General features: G+C 44.0%; 1 protein-coding gene across 1 annotated transcript; it reads right to left on the bottom strand.

The window, feature by feature from the left end:
* Positions 1 to 10,121: 10,121 nt before the first annotated feature.
* On the bottom strand, positions 10,122 to 18,029 carry LOC113427972 (phospholipase A2 inhibitor NAI-like). The gene is made up of 5 exons (XM_087971045.1): positions 17,789 to 18,029; positions 15,684 to 15,800; positions 14,277 to 14,429; positions 11,205 to 11,342; positions 10,122 to 10,494 (listed from the first exon to the last, which is right to left on the bottom strand). Exons 1-5 carry the CDS (start codon positions 17,886 to 17,888, stop codon positions 10,283 to 10,285), a joined length of 720 nt encoding a protein of 239 aa, XP_087827171.1. The 5' UTR covers positions 17,889 to 18,029; the 3' UTR covers positions 10,122 to 10,282.
* Between the last annotated feature and the right edge of the window lie 952 nt (positions 18,030 to 18,981).

Genomic DNA, 18,981 nt, shown 5'->3' with positions numbered 1-18,981 from the left:
CTCTCTTTCTCCCCTTCTCCTCAGCTCTTGAAGAATCAACTTCCACTTCTCACCCTGTTGAAATCCTTCACGCCAAAAGTCTTAAAGTTGCCAAGGTTGGACACCCCTGAACTAAACTAAACTGAAGTTATTGTAGCTGACAAGTGGGGTTAAACCGCAGTAGGCGCGCAGAGAAGGTCCATGAAACAAGTTGCTCAGGCAAAGATCATCCTTCCTAACCCTAGGAAAGACATTTTTCCAATCCTCCAAAATACTGTTTTAATTTCTTCTTTGACCTCCACTGTAGATAATGGACCTGGGTACCTGTTTCACAAATCCTGTGGCAAATCTGCTGACTGTGATAATATCCACATGCACTTTGATTTGGGGAATGGACACATGTACCATATGATGCAACAGTGCTGCATGGAGGAAGCCTGCTCCAAAGTTGCAACAACATGTAAGAGCTGCTTTACACCAAGGATTTTAACCCCACTTGTCAGCTACAATAACTTCAGTTTAGTTTAGTTCAGGGTGTCCAACCTTGGCAACTTTAAGAGTTGTGGACTTCAACTCCCAGAATTCCTCAGCCAGCTTTGCTGGCTGAGGAATTCTGGGAGTTGAAGTCCACAAGTCTTAAAGTTGCCAAGGTTGGACACCCTGACTAGAGTGAATCATTCTTCTCCCAGTCGGGAAAAAGAAAATCTACCTATGGACTGCGGCGGATTCCAATGCAGCTTTTCCCTACTTCGTCCTCACACACACACCCCACTTCCTGATCTACTTCACTGCCCCCTGCTTTTTTAACAAGCCTCTCAAAGGGTGGTGGGGTGGTGGAGGTGAGACCCCCATGGGCGTGTTAACTTAAGGTGTAGGTGAGGGGGCCCATATTAGTCTTGTTCTAGCACTTAATACAATAACAATAACTTGGTCCTCAACACCAATAAGACCAAGGAGCTTATAGTGGGTTATAGAAGGAACGGATCAGACATTCAGCTCTTGCTTATCAATGGAGACCGAATGGAGCAAGTAGCCACTTTTTAAGTTACTGGGTGTTACCATTGTAGCCCTGGTCAAAAGGCCCCAGCAGAGATTATACTACCTGAGACTTCTCAAAAAACAACAACCAAGTGGAAAACTGCTGGTGACCTTCTACCGCTGCACCATAGAGAGTATTTTAACTCACTGCACCTCTGTATGGTTTGCCAATTGCACAGTGGCAGATAGGACAGCGCTCCAGAGGGTTAACATCATTGCCTAGAAGATCATTGGTTGCCCTCTCCCCTCTTTGGAAGAGCTTTATAGCTCCCGCTGCCTTAAGAAAGTTCAAAACATTCTCAAAGATCCATCTCATCCTGGGAACCCTTTTTTTGAACTATTACCATCTGGCAGACAGTACAGAATAATAAAAACAAGGACAAATAGGCTGAAAAACAGCTTCTATCCCAGTGCAGTAGCTCTCTTGAATTCTACTGTATAGTGCAGTGTCGGTGTCGGGGGTTTCCGGTTCAATGTGTGGAGTGTGAAGGATGTGTGTTTGTGTTTATTTTCATGGTCATGATGTGCACTGAAGATGGCGTTTGATTTCGTTGTACGAGGTGCAATGACAATAAAGTAAACTAAACTAAACTAAATAAAATTAATAATCCTCTTGGTGGTCCTGAGGAAGGAAGGGAGGGAGGGAGGGAGGGAGGGAGGGAGGGAGGGAGAGAGGGAGGGAGGAGATTATAATGAAAAAGAGGGAGGGTCTCAGCGAAGTCCTGCCATAGCACTTGGCCACCATAGGTGCCACCGACATGAGTGATGTTGAGCTGGCCACACCCACCACACCCTCCCCTCCCCTCGAGGTCAAACACAAATCTGATGCGACCCTCAATGCAGTGATGGGATTCAAAAAAATTTATTACTGGTTCTGTGGGTGTGGCTTGGTGGGCGTGGCAGGGAAAGGATACTGCAAAATGCCCATTCCCTCCCCACCCCACTAACCTGCTTTCCAGCTCCGTTCTCCTGTGCAGGGCAACCAAAGAAGACCCAGCTGATCAGCTGGGACTTGGGAGGCAGAGAACAGATGGGGTTGGTGGGGCCAGTCAGAGGTGATGTTTGCCGGTTCTCCGAACCACTCAAAATTTCTGCTACCGGTTCTCCAGAACTGGTCAGAACCAGCTGAATAGCACCTCTGCCTCAATGAAATTGAGTTTGACACCCCTGAACGACAGGTAATCCCTGACTTAGCACCGTTCATTGAGGGACCTTCTAAGTCAGGACGAGACTGAAAGAAGCAACTTAGACCGGTTTTCACACTTATGACTATTGCAGCACCCCCCAGGGTCAGATGATCACCCTTTGAGACCTTCCTTCTGGCAGGCAAAGTCAATGGAGGGGCCAGATGTGCTTAACAACTGTCTTATTAATTTAACAGCTGCAGTGATTCACTTAACAACCGTGGCAGGTCACTGAACAACTGTCTTGCTTCGCCACAGAAATGTTGGCCACCCGGATTACTTGCGCTTTATTTCAGTTCTTATTTCCTGCAGGTCTTTGCTGCCACCTAGTGGTATGTTTGCAACTGACACCTGAGAGCCATTTTTACCTATTTTCATTACTACAGGTAGTACCACCACTATGGACATTTTTGTGGCTAAGTGAGAAATTTTATTTTACATCTTTTCTATTTTATGTCTTTTCTTGGCACATTTGTTAAAGTGAATCACTGCAGGCGTTAAACTGGCGGCACGGTTGTGAAGTGAACCTGGATTCTGAATTGTCTCTGCTTGTCTGAAGGTCGCAAAAGGGACCCCCCAGGACATTTGTGACCGTCGTAACTGTGAGACACTTGTCAAGTACCTAAATGCAAATCATGTGACCATGGGAATGCTCCAATGGTCATAAGTAGTGAAAAATGGTTGTAAGTCACTTTTTTCACTTAGTTGTAACTTCAAATGGTCACTAAGCAAACTGTTGTAAGTCGAGGACTACCTGGTGAGCTGTCTCCTCGTTAACTTGGGTACTGAAAGGAATTGAATGGATCTGCGTATTGGCCGGACTGTCACAAAAGGAGAAAATCCTCGGGTGCCCGAGATTATATGTGGTGGGTTTTCTGCAGGGATGGGCTGCTACCGGTTCGTACCGGACCAGTTCAGCGAACCAGCAAATCCCACCCCTGGCTGGCCACACCCACCCCACTCTGCTCCGCCCCTCCCAGGAGTCCCCACATGGCCCGTTTTAGATTCCAGGTATGTGCAGAGGCTCAGCGAGGGCATAAAATGGGCCTCCCAGGAGTTCTGAAAGCTGGAAATGGGCCTCTGGAGCCTGGGGAAGGTGAAAACAGTCCCCCCGCAGCCCGTCTTCGCTTTCAGGCCAAGGTGGTGCAGGAGGCTTACTAGGCCACGCCTACCATGGCCATGCCCACCCAGCAACAAGGCAGAGAACTGTTTGCTAAATTTTTTGAAGCCCACCCCTGGTTTTCTGGCAGGGGAAAAAAACAGAGGGAGCAAGAAGAACTTTTAACTTTCTAGTGGCTTCCTCTTTGAATTTCCTTATGGGAATCTGGCAGGGAGCATCAAAAATCAGAAAAAAAACCCACCCATTGATCTGCTTAATGACTGTCACATTCACTTAATAACCGCTGCAAATAAGGCATAAAATCAGGGCTGGTTCCTGGGTGCCTTGACTTACACCCATAATGACTTACAATGGAAATTCTAGCTTCCATTACAGCCATAAGCCAAGGACCACCTGTAGAAGGAAAAGTCAATTAAAAACCTTACGTGGAGTTGGTTATGATCTGGAGCGTTAAAGAAAGAAACTGAAGGCTTTCTTTCAGCAGTTCAAGAACAAGCCAACATTCAACGTGTAACAAACAACAGTCACTTCTCCTCTCTGTTGTAAAGAAAAGGATGAAATAATGGACCATTTGATTAACGGCCACAGCAAAAACGGCACCAATCAGCCAGAAGCAACGTGGTAACCCAGATGCCAGAAGCATTCATTGGAAACTTTGTTGAAGGATTTGGCTGCTGCAAGAATTATTGGGACCATCAAATCGACAAGGTTTTGGGAAATGAGCACAGCTTAAGATCTTGTGGGACTTATGGGTCTAAACAGACAGACATCCTGTACATAACATACCTGTTATAATGGTCAATGAATTGAGTTCAGTTTGTTGGTGTTTCTATGCCAGTTGGTTCTAGGATTGAAGAAAAGCAATTTCAAAAAAAATATGAAATACTACAACTATTTAAGTTGAATATTTTTAGGGGGGTTGGAATCCATTGTTGCACCAATTATAATTGGAGCCCATGGAGCAATTTCTGAAATTTCCCAATATCTGAATATTTTGAATTTATCAGATCTGTACACCCTAATTTTTCAAAAACCCTGCTTGGAACTGCCTGTATTCTCAGATACCACCTTAATGATTCTTTAGGTCCTTAGATGTGAATCTAATCGTATATTCCCTATATGATTATTTAAAATTTGAAAATATATAATAATCTGGATGGCTGGTGACTTAGGGATTGAGGAGAATTTTCTTTGGGACGAACAGCCTGATATCAATTAATGTTATCTTACCATTATTAACAGATGGTTTTTGGCATCTCTCCTTGTTCAATCCTCTCAGCCCAGTGCTTTGGGTGTTTTTAACTGATGTTAACTGTCATCTGTCAGGTTCTATTGCACTTAAAGGGACAGTACTTTTATCTGTAAGTAGCCCATAGGTTTATAAGTCTGTGTGGGCATGAGAAAGAGGGAGAAATAGATGGGAGAGAGAAAGAGAGATAGGTAGGTAGGTAGATCTAACAGAGAAAGTGGATAGATAGAGGATAGACAGGCAGGACAGAGATGAGTGAGAGAAAGAGAGAGGATAGAGAGAGAAAGAGATGAGGAAGATAGATAGATAGATAGATAGATAGATAGATAGATAGATAGATAGATAGATGATAGATAGATAGATAGATAGATAGATAGATAGATAGATAGATAGATAGATAGATAGATACCCTGTTTCTCCAACAATACGGCCTCCCCCAATAGGAAGTCCCAGCATGTTTTATAGGCATGAAATGAAATTAAGCCCCTCCTCCCAAATTAAGGCCTATATTAAAACATGCGAAATGGGGGGGTAATGGTGGGGGGGCTTGCCGTTAGGAAGTACTTTTGTTGCACACCCGGATATGGTGCTGCCTGCGTTGACCCCGATACGAAGTGCCCCACCAACGCTGAGGTCAACATCCAAGCCGTCGTTGCCCGCCCGCCCAAAGATGCAAGGGTGGGGAATTAAGTCACCCCCGAAAAGACAACCTAGCCATTTTTTCAGGGCTCAAAAAAAAATAAGACCCGGCCTTATTATATGAGAAACACGGTAGATAGATAGATAGATAGATAGATAGATAGATAGATAGATAGATAGATAGATAGATAGATAGATAGATAGATAGATAGATAGATAGATAGATAGATAGATAGATAGATAGATATTATGGATGGATGGATGGATGGATGGACGGATGGACGGACGGACGGACGGACAGACAGACAAACAGATATAGACAGAGAGACAGAAACAGACAGACAGACAGACGATTAATAGTGAGGGATAGAGATAGAGGATAGACAGATAAACAGAAGGTAGAGAGAGGGAGAGAAGATTTGAGGGGGAGTGGATTGATTGATTGATTCATTTATTGATTCATTGATTTTGATTATGGTTGTAGGCCCAGTCAACCGTAGCCAACTTTGCAAAGCATTCCACTTTAATAATAAAAGTTAAAATAATTCACCATAGAGCATAAGTTCATTCAAGGCTCCGGTAATTGGCTATAAAGCCCATTATGGCATGGAGCTGGTTGTTTCAGGGACTGCCTCTAAAACCACCAGATTGGCATGCTCTCTCGATCCTGCCCACTGAAGACGGCCATCTGGTGGGATCCCAGAAAGAGAATCTTTTCTGTTGTGGTTCCCGCCTGTTGGCACTTCTTAAGTGACGAGTTTCAGGCTTCCCCATGGGTGTCCGTGCCAGTTGCCAAACTTCTGGATTTTGATCACGTGACCACAGCGGATGCCGCAACAACGATAAGTGCGAAAAATGTTTCATTTTTTTTAAAGTACCATAACATTGAACGGTCGCCAAATAAAACCGCTTTAAGTTGAGGACTGCCTGAGAACAAACCCATACACACAGTCCGTATGTGGGAGGTGTCAGACAGCAGTGAATCAAACAATGCGGAATACAGCCCTGGGGTTCAATTGCAGGTACATGAAAGGGTTAGTATTTTTGAACATCAAAGCAAGGAAGTGGCTCGCTTCCTTTGGCTGAAAGGAAACACGTCTAAAGTAGAGGTTGCTTTATTAGAGATATCGGTTTATAGAAATAGCGAGTCCAAAAAGAAAAAATAAGAAAGAAAAGCAGGCACGGATGCCATGCTTAAAATGCTAATATCGCCTTCATGAAAATGCTAAAGGCAAAGTCTGAAGGGGGTAGGATGCAAATTTTTTAAGTACCGGTTCTGTGGATGTGACTAAATGGTCATGGCCAGGTGGTCATATGACTGTGTGGGCATGGGGGTGGGGTTTGTTTTTGGCCTACTGGGCCTCCGGGAAGCTTCCTGGGAGCAAAAACAGGGCATGGGGGGACGCACAACAGCACCCACACACTTCATTTTTTGCCTCCTCGGCCTCAAGGAAGCCTCCTGGGTGAAGCAGTACAACAGCAAGGGGGGCATCAGCTGACGATTTCCTGCTTTCTAGCTAATCTAAATCCCGCGCCACAGCTGATCTTTCAGAAAACAGCTGATCTTCAGAAAACAGCTGATCACTGGGGGGGGGGGAAGGAAATACTTTGATCTTCAGTGTGTACCGGTTCTCTCCCAGATGATCTTTGGAGCTACTGGTTTGCCGGAACTGGGCCGAACTGGTAGAATCCCACCCCATGATCTAAACCAGAGCTGAAGAAGCTTCTTGAATGAGAAACGAAATGAGTGGATCAATGACTCTTGTTGCTAATTCATAAGTCATATGAAAAAAGCAACTGTTTGATTCCATCTAGTCATTCAAATAGGTCAAATAAGGAGTCTTTTAGCTTCATTGCTTGTTAATATAGAAACTTCAAAAACAGACAGCAGGAAAGAAACCAGTGGTTTATCAAGTCATAAACTAGAACAAGTTCAATGTTTTAAATATTTGGGAATAGTCTTTCAGCCTTCTAGGAAATTAACATCTCTGAATAATTCTCTCACCTCCCGGTGACAAATTGTTTATGGCTAAAATAAAGTTGCTCAACTATTTTATGTTATATAACTTGGCCCCCTTCACAAATCTATGGGCATGTGAAACTTTTTAATTGAGGTTCCTTAGGAAGTCGTTGGTTTCTTCAAAATGTGTCTCTAATGCAATTTTGAGGCTTGTTCCAAGATATTATCTTTATGGCTCTGAATCCTGTTTGATCCTAATGGGCTGTTACCTCAGCTGTTTACAAAAAGTGCCCAATCTTGTTGGTGTCAAACTTGTATGAAGAAATTATGCAGTCTTAAGTCTTTCTTCACAAATAATAGGCCAATCAATCCTTATGGGAACCAAATCAGTGGAAAAGCAATAAATTAGAACATTGATCATCACAGGGGGGGGATTCAAAATTTTTAACCAGTTCTGTGGGCGTGGCTTAGTTGGTGGGTGTGGCTTGGTGGTCATGTGATTGGCTGGGTATGGCTTGGTGGTCATGTTATTGGCTGGGTGTGGCCAACTCAATATCACTCACATCGAGGCACGCATCTCCTCACCTGGCCTCTCATGACTGTGGGGAAGCTGCAATAGTCGTAAGTGTGAAAAATGGTCATAAGTCACTTTTTTCAGTGCCATTGTAACTTTGAATGGTCCCTCCACACAAGCAAAGTACCAGCAAAGGAGGGGGGAAAAACTCCAGAGAAGTTCCTGAGACAGGAAGTCTAGTCCTGCCAAGAATGTAATAAGGGTTAAGAGAGAGGCAGTTTCTGTAAGCAACACCAGAATGTTTCCTTCCTGCCTTCCTTACAGGATTAGGCCAGTAATTTCTTCTAACAACCGGTTCTCCAAACTGCTTAGAATGTTAACAACCGGTTCTAGCGAATAGGTGCGAACCTGTAGAATCCCACCCCTGGATCATCAGAATAACCTCATCATTGTTCCTGAATTCCATAACAAATGTGAGATTACCACAAGCCCTCTATTGTGGGGTATTTATACTGTCTGACACTGAGTAAATATAAATGGACTTTTTCTAGAGCCCATGTTAACCATTTGTCTGAAATGGTATAGGTTTTCCTGAGTAGTGGGACAGCAGGATTCCGAAGCAGGGAGTTGGACTAGAACAGTGGTTGCCAACTAGTGGACCGGGGACCACTGGTGGTCCACGAGAAAATTTTGGTGGTCCGCAGAGAAATGTCACCCCCAAAGCAATTAATCTAGGCTGTGTGGGAACACAAGCCTGTGCCACCCACATGGCCCACAGGAACACAAGGCTTGTGTCACTTGCATTGAGAACAACACAAGGTAGTGAGGGGAGGGGGGAAAGGGCAGAGGGAGGGATTTGCCCCACTCACTCCACGCGCCTGGCCACCAGGCTGCTTCTTTCCGCTTCTTTCTTCTTCTGCTTTTGGCTGCACGCAAGGAAAGCAGCAAAAGTCTTTCTCTCCCCCAGACTCCGCCAGAAATGAGTCTTTGGGTCCCTGCAAGGCCTCCTACTCCAAGAGGCTACACCAGCAATGTCTCATTTCTGGCAGAGTTTGGGGGAGAGAAAGAAAGACTTCTGCTGCTTCTGCAGCTTTCTTTGCATGAAGCCAAAAGTCAGTCTCTCTCTCTCTCTCTCTCTCTCTCTCTCTCTCTCTCTCTCTCTCTCTCTCCCTCCCCCCCCACCCCCACCCCCGAAAATGGAGCTGGAGACAGAATCCTGCAATCCCAAATAAAGAAGGATCGATCGGTAGGAAAACAGGGTGGGGAATTTTTCTGCAGACTTTTTTGGGGATTTTCCCAGGGTCTCTGGTCCACGGGATTTAAAATTATGAGTTTAGTGGTCCTTGAGGTCCAAAAGGTTGGTGACCCCTGGACTAAAAAACCTCCAAGGTCCCTTCCAACTGTTATTCTGTTACTCTATTCTGTCTTCAAAAAAAAATCCAGAAAGTCCAGTCACTTCTTGAAAAAAAAGCACATTTGGGACAACCGTGACCTGGACGACTGAGAACCTCCATAGACAAACGAAGTCTAAAATCCCACGCAGCAGCATCCCCATCGGATACACAAAGCTCTTAAAACCCCGGGCTTTTTTCCCGCCAGGATTGCATGGATGGTCTCTCAGGTGCAGCTCAGTTAGGGTCTGCATTTGGTGTAGGGAATCACAGAAAGGGGTTTGGATATTGTACTGGATATGCCAGAGGTCAGCAGAGCTGGCAGCAGATTCGGACAGTGAGGAGGTTGGGGAGGAGCATGGACCAGTCCTGGGGTCTGGGGAAGGCTCTGATGAGTGGTCTACATCAGAGGCAGAGATGGGGCCAGGGTCTTCTGATAGTTATCAGCTGCCTTCGGAGTCAGACATCAGTGAGGCAGAAGAACAGCTGGAGCCTGTTCCCAGTGTGCACATACGCAGAGCTGCCTGAACAAGGGAATAGCTAAAGAACAAGGGTCGACTTGGGAGTAAAGCCACAGGTGGACAGTGAATGGCCCCTCCCATAGGGAATAAAAAAGGAGCAAAAGGGGAGTGGGGTTTGGCAAGAGACAATTAGAGTGAGGTATTGCCAAGTATCGTCTGCTACAGTGTGTGGCATCTGAAAGATATCAGCCTGGCAATTCCCCAAGGTTGATAAAGGTCTGTAATTGTGAAATATCTTGAAAGACTATTGGCCGGGACATTGCTGGAGAGAAATTCACTGTAAATTAAATAAAAGGGGTTTATCTGGACCAAGAGTCGGCTTCATGCTGTTGGGGAAGCCTAGGTCAGAACACAAAGCCCTTCTTTGCCTTTGTCCCTCTGCTTGAGGGGGGAAAATGTGGAGAAATGTCCCACTCCTAATTCCTTTTGAGGCCATATCTGCATCTCAAGGTATTGAGTTCAAGAATCTCATTGTTCCCTAATTTTTCCCAGAGCCGATAGAAATCCGACTGCACGTCACGTGTTTGCTTAAACATGTCATTTATTTTTTTTACAGAAGAAAACAGAGACCCAATGCCAAGAGGGGAGTTCATTGCCTCGGGAGACACTACAAGGGCGAAAAGGAAACCTAAATAGATAATAACTGCTTCAATGGCAGAGCTGATGCAGCCCCATAACAAATGACTTTTAGAGAAAGGTCCCGAGGAAAAAAAGGAACCCAGCAAAATACAGGGGGTGGAATTGGCAAGAGTAAAGCCTCTTCGAAGCCGCCACCAAACATGAGGCTGTTATAATCACTGTGTTGCGACGTTGAAGGATGAACAAGTCCCCGTCACTGATGTAACGGCATGTTGACTTGGTGGTGCAGCCTTCCATGATTGTGTCCCAGAGCACCCCATCTGGACATGGAAGACAAAATAAGCAATTCTGATGGGATCACATGGAGGAATCTGCCGGTGGTTGCTCTTCAACCCGTTTTCTCTCCATTAAGTCAAAATAAATAACGTGAAGTACGAAGTACAAGTGGAGAGATTGGAGTTTTCCCAGTCCAATAGCTACTTCAAATTAGGTGGAATCCAGATGTAGGAGATGACCAGGCTGAACCCAAAGGAGGAGTCAAGCAGGTCATCAGTCTCGAGTCCCTTTGTGCCCACCAGAGATCTAAGTCCAGCCCTCCTTGAATTTTTATCTACCACCAACTGGCTTTGACTGTTAGTAGTTCAGATTCTTGCAGAGAACTTAAGCTTGCAATCATCATCATCATCGTTTAACGACCTCATAATCCTTTACGGGGTGGAGTCTGGGCAATTGAATTGAGCTAGCAGAGTGTTTACTGGCCGGATGCCATTCCAGATGTCAATGCGGAGTTTTGTTCAGCAAATATATTCTCAGGGTGCCCAGAGAGAGAAATGTCTGCCTCTGCTTAGGATCGAACACACAGCCTCCTGATTGTGAGGCGAGACTTCCACCTCTAGGCCACCACACCACTCCGAGAGAACTTAAGTTTGCAATAAACCCATATGTTCATTTGACCTTTCTGGAATCCTGATTTCCCACGTTTGACCCCAGCCGTCAAAGGAAGCTCTCAAGCATGGGAAACGGAACTCACCTCCATAGGAACGCATAAAGAGATGGAAGCAGTAATTTTCATCCCCGGTACAGTTCGTAAATTCTTCCTTGCATGTACCTGTTTCAGAAAAGCAGGCAGGGCAATGCTTTCCATTGGCGTTAGTCTCTATTGATGGTACTGAAAACAGAAGTGGGGAGGGAGAGAAGATTCCCAGACAGTTTAACATTCAGAGAGGGTAAAGATAAAGGTTCCCCTTGCACATATGTGCTAATCGTTTCTGGGTCTAGGGGGCGGTGATCATCTCCGTTACAAAGCCGAAGAGCCAGCGCTGTCCGAAGACGTCTCCGTAGCCATGTGGCCGGCATGACTAAATGCCAAAGGTGCATGGAATGTTGTTACCTTCCCACCAAAGTGGTCCCTACTTTTGCATTTTTTACGTGCTTTCAAACTAGGTTGGCAGAAGCTGGGACAAGTAACGGGAGCTCACTCCATTACATGGTGCTAGGGATTCGAACCGCTGAACTGCCGACCTTCCTGATCGACAAGCTCAGCATCTTAGCCACTGAGCCACCACGGTCCCCCCCTTTTTTTTTCAGAGAGGGAGGGAGGTCTAAATAAGTGACTGGGCCAAATTCTCCCAGACTTTTGGAAAGGATATCCTCTTGCTACTTTTCAGTCCCACCCACCCCTCCCAGGGTTACTTTTGGGGGGGGCATCATTGTCCTTTTGTCTTATGCTGATTTTTTGGGGGGGATGTGGCTTTTGCTGTATTGTTCTTTGTTTTTCCAAAATGTTTTAACATTTGCAAATCTCCCAGAGTTGGGTAGCATATAAATCTAATATGTATGGCTGTCACTCAGATGTTTAGCCTAGATTATTAGAGGTAGTCCTCAACTTACAACAGTTTGTTTAGTGACCGAAGTTACAACAGTACTGAAAAAAGTTACTCGTGACCATTTCCTCGCACTTACAACCATGGACTCATCCCCCTTGATCACAGGATCAAGGTTCGAATGCTTAGCAACTGGCTCATATTCATGACCTTGGCAGAGTCCTGGGGTCACATGATCCCCTTTTGCGACCTTTCCGACCTTTCCAACAAGCTAAGTCAACAGGGAAGCCACTTCACTTAACAATGGCGCTACTAATTTAACAACGGCAGTGATTTCGCTTAACAAAGGTGGCAAGGAAAATGGGGCAAAACTCACTGAACAAATTTCTCAGCAGCAGAAATTTTGGGCTCCATTGTGGTCGTAAGTCAAGGACTACCTGTATGATGGCTCATCGCACAGTCTGCCAGGTGTTTAGGCTGGATTTGGCATGGACCTGAGATGGGCAGATGTGGCTGTTTGATGGGGTTACAGATATCGTTGCAGGATGTTAGCTGTGTTCCAAGTAAAGCTGCCTCTTGAAATTGACTGATGGTCAGTGGTGGTATTCTACCGGTTGAGCCCGGTTCTACCAAGCCAGTAGTGGTGATGAGCAGCAGAGACTGAACCTCTCTCCACCGCTCTGCTGTTGGGCCCAGCCGTCCACCTGGGCTCTCATAGTCACCTTTATCCTCTGATTTTGAAGCGCAGCTCCTTTGCGCAGCATAAAAGAGTGCCGCACGGCAGCTGCTGAAGCGCACCGGGATCATGCAGGCTTACAGGAGGTGAGTTGGCATGCCTCTGTGTCTGCGCAAAGTGCACGTTTGGCACACGCGCGCACACAAAATGTGTGCACGCACGCAAAGCACACCCACCAAGCCACGGCCACCGAACTAGTGGTAAAAACTTTTTGACTCCCACCACCGCTGATGGTAAATTTATCAATGTTACGTTATTTGTTTAATTGATATCCCACCTTTACTGTGTTTTTTAAACAACTCAGGGAGGCAAGTGTATCTAATATTCCTTCCTTCTCCTATTTTCTCCACAATAACAATACTTTCGGGGTGAGTTTGGGCTACCTTAGAGGACAAAACATATGAAGAACGGTTGGAGGAACTGGGCATGGCTAGTTGAGTGAAAAGAAGGACTCGGGGTGAGAGGATAGCAGTCTTCCAATGTTTAAGGTGCTGCCACAAAGAAGGAGGAGTCAATCTATTCTCCAAAGAACCCGAAGGCAGGACAAGAAGCAATGGATGAAAGCTGATCAAGGAAAGATCTGGAAGACACACCTTCGGCATTGACAAAATCCTCAGTAGTCAATTGCAAAAGGTAGCAGAATAACAGAGTTGGAGAGGACTTTAGAGGTCTTCTAGTCCAATCTTCTGCTCAAGAGGGAAAGCCTATACCTGTGATGGCGAACCTATGGCACGCATGCCACAGGTGACACGCAGAGCCATTTGTGCTGGCACGCAAGCTGCAGGCAGATTTACCTCACTGCATATGTGCATGCCTCACAGCTGATTTTCAGCAGGTTTGAGGCCTTTTTCGGCCTCCCAAAGGCTTGAGGAAGGCTTCTGCAGGCTTTGCAGGCCGAAAACTAGCCCCGTTTCATCACTTCCTGTTTTTCCGAAAATACCGGAAGTGACAAAATGGGGCTAGTTTTCGGCCTGCAGAAGCCTGCAGAAGCCTTCCTCAAGCCTTTGGGAGGCTGAAAAAGGCCTCAAACCGTCCGAAAATCAGCTGTGAGGCTCAGTGCAGGTAAGGGGATGGCAGGGGTGGGTGGGATTGCACACGCATGCATAGGGGATGTGTGGGACACGCATTGCCTTCTGGGTGCTGGCACATGAGCGCGAGCATGCAAGCGCGCGCACTATTTTTGGCACAGGAGCCCAAAAAGGTTAGCCACCACTGGTCTATACCATTTTGGACAAATGGCTATCCAATCTCTTATTTAGAACCTCCAGTGTTGGAAGGAGAAATTTCCTGACGTTGAGAATCAATTAATCAGGCTGGGGATTTTGTCAATGCCAAAGTTGTGTCTTCCAATCTTCTCCAAAGTTTCCTTCTCCTCTGGTGGAGACAGGTGTTTTTCTACCAGGTTCTGAGGAGGAAATCCGTTATCATTATCACTTTAGTTCTGTAAAGCATTGGGTGGCAATGAGGGTGATTGACTGGCTTGTACATTAAAATGCAAAAAAGCAAATATTGAGAGAGATGTCAAGAAAACATACACACTTACATGAAGGGATGGTTGTTTTACAAGCATCCCCAGTGCAACAAACCAAATTTCCTTGAAGGATTTTCCCGTTCCCCATGTTCAAGTGGGTTTTCGGAGCATTGCAGACTACACTGGATTCACAGCCCTGGGCCACGGTCTGCAACACTTTGCCTGCTACAGTGGAAATAAAGAGGAAGGCATGTCCTAAGGGACTAGACTAGCCAGCAGCTGCATCCCATAATTTAAGCAGGAAGGAGGACACTATTGACCTTGGGGTTTGGCCCAGAAGTTACTACAGCTTCTGGAAGTCTACTGGGGCAGCGTGGAGAATGTGTCACAGAGAAGAGAATCCATAATTGACGATGATCATCAACAGTTCTTAATCTACCACAGACCCAGAGGGCACCAAGAGTTGGTAGCTGTTATTATAATCCGGCAGACGTGATTGCCTTTGGGATGGATGGATGAGGGGTGGGTGTTGAGAGAGAAAGAGAGAGAGATGGTAGAGAGATAGGTAGATAGAGGTAGGTAAGTAGGAAGGTGGATAGAGAGATATTGATAGATGATAAAGATGGATGGATAGAGAGAGAGAGAGAGAGAGAGAGAGAGAGAGATAATGAGATATGTCGATGGATGGATGGATGGATGGATGGATGGATGGATGGATAGATAAATAGATTAGATGGATGGATGGGTAGGCAGACAGACAGACAGACAGATAGATAGACAGACAGATGGTAGAGATATATAGATGGATAGATAGATGGGGTGGATGGATGAATGGATAGATAGATAGATAGATAGATAGATAGATAGATAGATAGATAGATAGATAGATAGATAGATAGATAAATACATAGATAGATAGATAGATAGATATAGATAGATTAGATGGATAGATTGATAGAGAGAGATAGTATATATAGATGGATAGATGGATGGATGGATGGATGGATGGATGGATTAGATAGATGGATGGATGGATGGATGGATGGATGGATAGATAGATAGATAGATAGATAGATAGATAGATAGATAGATAGATAGATAGATAGATAGATAGATAGATAGATAATGATAGATATTTGAAATAAGCTATTTCTGTTGCATTCATTGGACTGTATCCAATCAATTGAGCATGGCACATAGGATACCCCTTTCTGCCTTTCCTGAGAATACACTTTAAGAAATGACTGGCTAAAGAGTTGTGGGAGCTGAAGTCCACGCATCTTAAAGCTCCCAAGATTGGGAATTATCTCAAAAAGACCATCGTTACCTTTGCCAATGCTCCAGAAATATAAATCAGCTAAACTTAGGTGAGGCATGTAAGCTAGGATTAGATGTCTCCATGTCATGATGCTATAAAGTCATCTAGCCTAAACTGTTCGCTTAAACAGAGTCTAGATGTGGTGTGCATTTGTCACTAACTTAGAGTGTTATGAATTAAAACGATGACGCATGTTTCTTGTTCAGGCTCACAGGTCTTCATATTGCCAGTACAGTTGGTGCCAATGTCAGAACATACTTCACACTCCAGAGTGGCAACTGAGGAGAGAGAGAAAGGGTTGGTTTTGTTTTTTTTTTGTAATTCATAAAATAAAATTTATATTTTTTTATAATTCATGTTTTATTTACAATTTTCCTTTCACATAGTTGAGGTAATTCCCCGTTAGGAGAATGAGCGCACACAGGGAGACGTAGTGAGAGTGGTGAAGAATAAGACACAAACAGCACACAGCTACACTGAATGTAGGTTTTTACTTCCAGTAAAACGGTTAAGCAAAGTTCAACAAACAGTCCAAGTCATTCACAGTTAAAGCAGTCAGTTTTCAGTCCAGGGGTAATCCAAATAACAAAGTCCAGTATCATAAACAGTTCAGTAACAGACTTACATCAAATCCAAGAATAACGATGATCAGTAACAACAGTCAATAGGGAAATGCAGGAACACACTCTCAGCAACAAGAGAACAGGACAACCCAGGTTTCTGGCTCCATCTTATAGCCATTTGAGGAACCACACCCAATTACAATTTTAGCATTCCCTTAAAGAGACAGTATTAAAATGTCTATCCAGGTTTATATATTTTCCAACCCAACTGTTAGGTGACTTACATTCCTAACACACACCATACATATTTTGTGGACAGTGCAATGACTGGGTCAATGCCCTTTTTAAACAATGCTAACAACGCTAATACAAATAAATATACACTATATAATACTAATCTTCCAACCTCAACAATACTATTCTCTCTTTATGGTTCTTATTTTTTTTCCCATTAATTCATTTAAGCATAGATAACATTTCTTTTCACTGTGTATTTATTATCCCCTATTAAGTCACTTATATTTAATGTTTTTAAAAATTACGCTTCATTCCACCATAATTTCAATATCCCAAATATCTAGAACTACTAAGCAAACCAAATGTTAACAAAATTTAGTCAATCCCGGAATTATATCTCAAAATCACCACAATCTCTAATCCTTAAAAGTTTTAAGTTCACAATATATTTTAATACACTATTAATATTAATAATACAATTAAATTACCTAATCCTAAACTTCTCTTTTTTAGAGAGAAAAAAAACAAAAATCTCTTCAAAAAAAAAAATAAGAAAGAAAGACATGGATGGGTGTTCAAAGGATGCAGCAGAAAGAGAAAACAGAGAGTATTTTCTGAGAATGTATATAATTGGATCATCCTTCCTGAATTCCTCAACCCTTTCCTTTGGAGGTTTTGTCAATGGATTATAGCAAACCTGTAAAATAATTGTTTGGGAAAGATTGCGCTGTAGAGATTCTGAAATAGAGTCAGAAGAGTAGGGGGAGTTTGGATTTTCTCCAGTCCTGCTCAAATCATCAATTCAATTCAGGTGATCAGTTCTATCCAAATTGAAAATTCAAAACATTAACCTGAACTGAATCTCCAAATCAAAATACAGTATTATACAATCCCAGCAGGTGCAGATAGCTAAGCAAGGCAGATAAGAGAAGAGGAGAGAAGAGGAGAGGAGAGGAGAGGAGAAGAGAAGAGAAGAGAAGAGAAGAGAAGAGAAGAGAAGAGAAGAGAAGAGAAGAGAAGAGAAGAGAAGAGAAGAGAAGAGAAGAGAAGAGAAGAGAAGAGAAGAATTGGAAGGGACCTTGGAGGTCTTCTAGTCCAAACCCCTGCTTAGGCAGGAAGCCCTATAGTATTTCAGGCAAATGGTTATCTAATCTCTTCTTAAAAACTTTGAGTATTGGAGCATTTACAACTTTTGGGGGCAAGTTGTTCCACTGATTAATTGGTCTCACTGTCAGGAAATTCTTCCTTAGTTCTAGGTTGTTTCTCTCCTTGGTTAGTTTTCATTCATTGCTTCTTGTCCTGCCTTCTGGTGCTTTGGAGAATAGCTTGACTCCCTCTTCTTTGGGGCAGCCCCTGAGATATTGGAACACTGCTATCACGCCACCCCTAGCCCTTCTTTTCATTAAACAAGTGAGTTGTCCCTGATTTTAAAACCTTTTCCCCATTCTTCTCTGAGGCTTCCTTACCTGTCTTTAGAAAATCAAAGAACAAGAAGATCTGCAGCAAAGATTGGACGGTCTTGGTTATTCCACCATGAGAGTGTATGTCCAGAAACCTTTTCTGCATGGTAGTAAATTCTTCAGGTGAAAGGTACCTTGAATGGAGAAGGAAGAACTAAGGCTGAAGGAGGTCCTTGTTATGGTTACTCTTGAATTACCCCGTAATCTATCATGGACCCGAGGGAGAAATTCATCCAGTCTGCATTTGGCTGAATTTACAAGGCATTCTTGACTTACAGTCAAAATCAGGACTCGAATTTCCATTACTAAACAAGGAGAAATTGTTTAACAGATTTGAATCATGCTGACCTTGAGCTCTAAACACCCAAATAAACATCGAAATGGTTCTTTACTGGAGGAGGAATGTGAAACTCGGCCAGTGTGATGATGGATGTTTGCAGGGGCCCAGGAGGCAGGAAGTGATATTACACAACTGTGACTTAAAATAAACATATGTGCTTCATAACAATACAGTCATAACAATACAAGAGCACAGGATAAATACAAACTCAAGATTAACGGCACCAAACTTGACTGCAGAAAATACGACTTCAGCAACAGAGAGGTCAATGTCTGGAATACTCTACTTGACTGTGGTTTCTTCCCCAAACCCCAAAAACTTTAACCTTAGACTTTCTACTATTGACCTCACCCCTTTCCTAAGAGGCCAGTAGGGGGCGTGCATAAGCGCACCAATCGTGCCTACCGTCCCTGTCCTACTGTTTTTTTTCTTATGTGTATCCATGTCTTCATAACTATGTTTTTGCTTATACTATTATCTTGTAAGCAATTGACAAACCAAATAAATACTAAATACTTCTGAGCAAAGGAGTTCAAAACAGGAACAAACTTTGTTGGATGTTGGATGCACAGTCCGATCTTCACATCCTCAGTGAGTCCTACAGTGCAAGCCTTATTCTCCTTGTCTCTCCTCTCAAAGCAAATATGTTTGTGTGAACTTCGAGAAATGAAGTTATGCCTCGCTAATGGCTTTGTATGAGCTACGGTGGCACAGTGGTTGGAGTGCAGTACTGCAGGCTACTTCTGCTGCCTGCCGGCTGCCTGCAATTCGGCAGTTCGAATCCCACCGGGCTCAGCCTTCCCTCCTTCCAAGGTGGGTAAAATGAGGACCCAAATTGTTGGGGGCAATAGACAGACTT

The sequence above is a fragment of the Notechis scutatus genome, chromosome 8 (assembly GCF_049901735.1).
Source record: "Notechis scutatus isolate UNSWTSFEM ecotype Mainland chromosome 8, rNotScu1.2, whole genome shotgun sequence".
NCBI lineage: Eukaryota > Metazoa > Chordata > Lepidosauria > Squamata > Elapidae > Notechis > Notechis scutatus.
The sequence above is the reverse complement of the archived record's forward strand: the minus strand, read 5'-3'. Positions and strand labels throughout refer to the sequence as shown.

What these genes read in the sequence shown, in the direction of transcription:
- LOC113427972 (XM_087971045.1), bottom strand. Translation starts at nt 17,888, where the DNA reads ATGCAGAAAAGGTTTCTGGACATACACTCTCATGGTGGAATAACCAAG. An exon ending in CTTTGATTTTCTAAAGACAG is followed by an intron (nt 15,801 to 17,788) that starts GTAAGGAAGCCT and finishes CTCTCTCCTCAG; the next exon opens with TTGCCACTCTGGAGTGTGAA. An exon ending in TAAAACAACCATCCCTTCAT is followed by an intron (nt 11,343 to 14,276) that starts GTAAGTGTGTAT and finishes TTCTGTTTTCAG; the next exon opens with TACCATCAATAGAGACTAAC.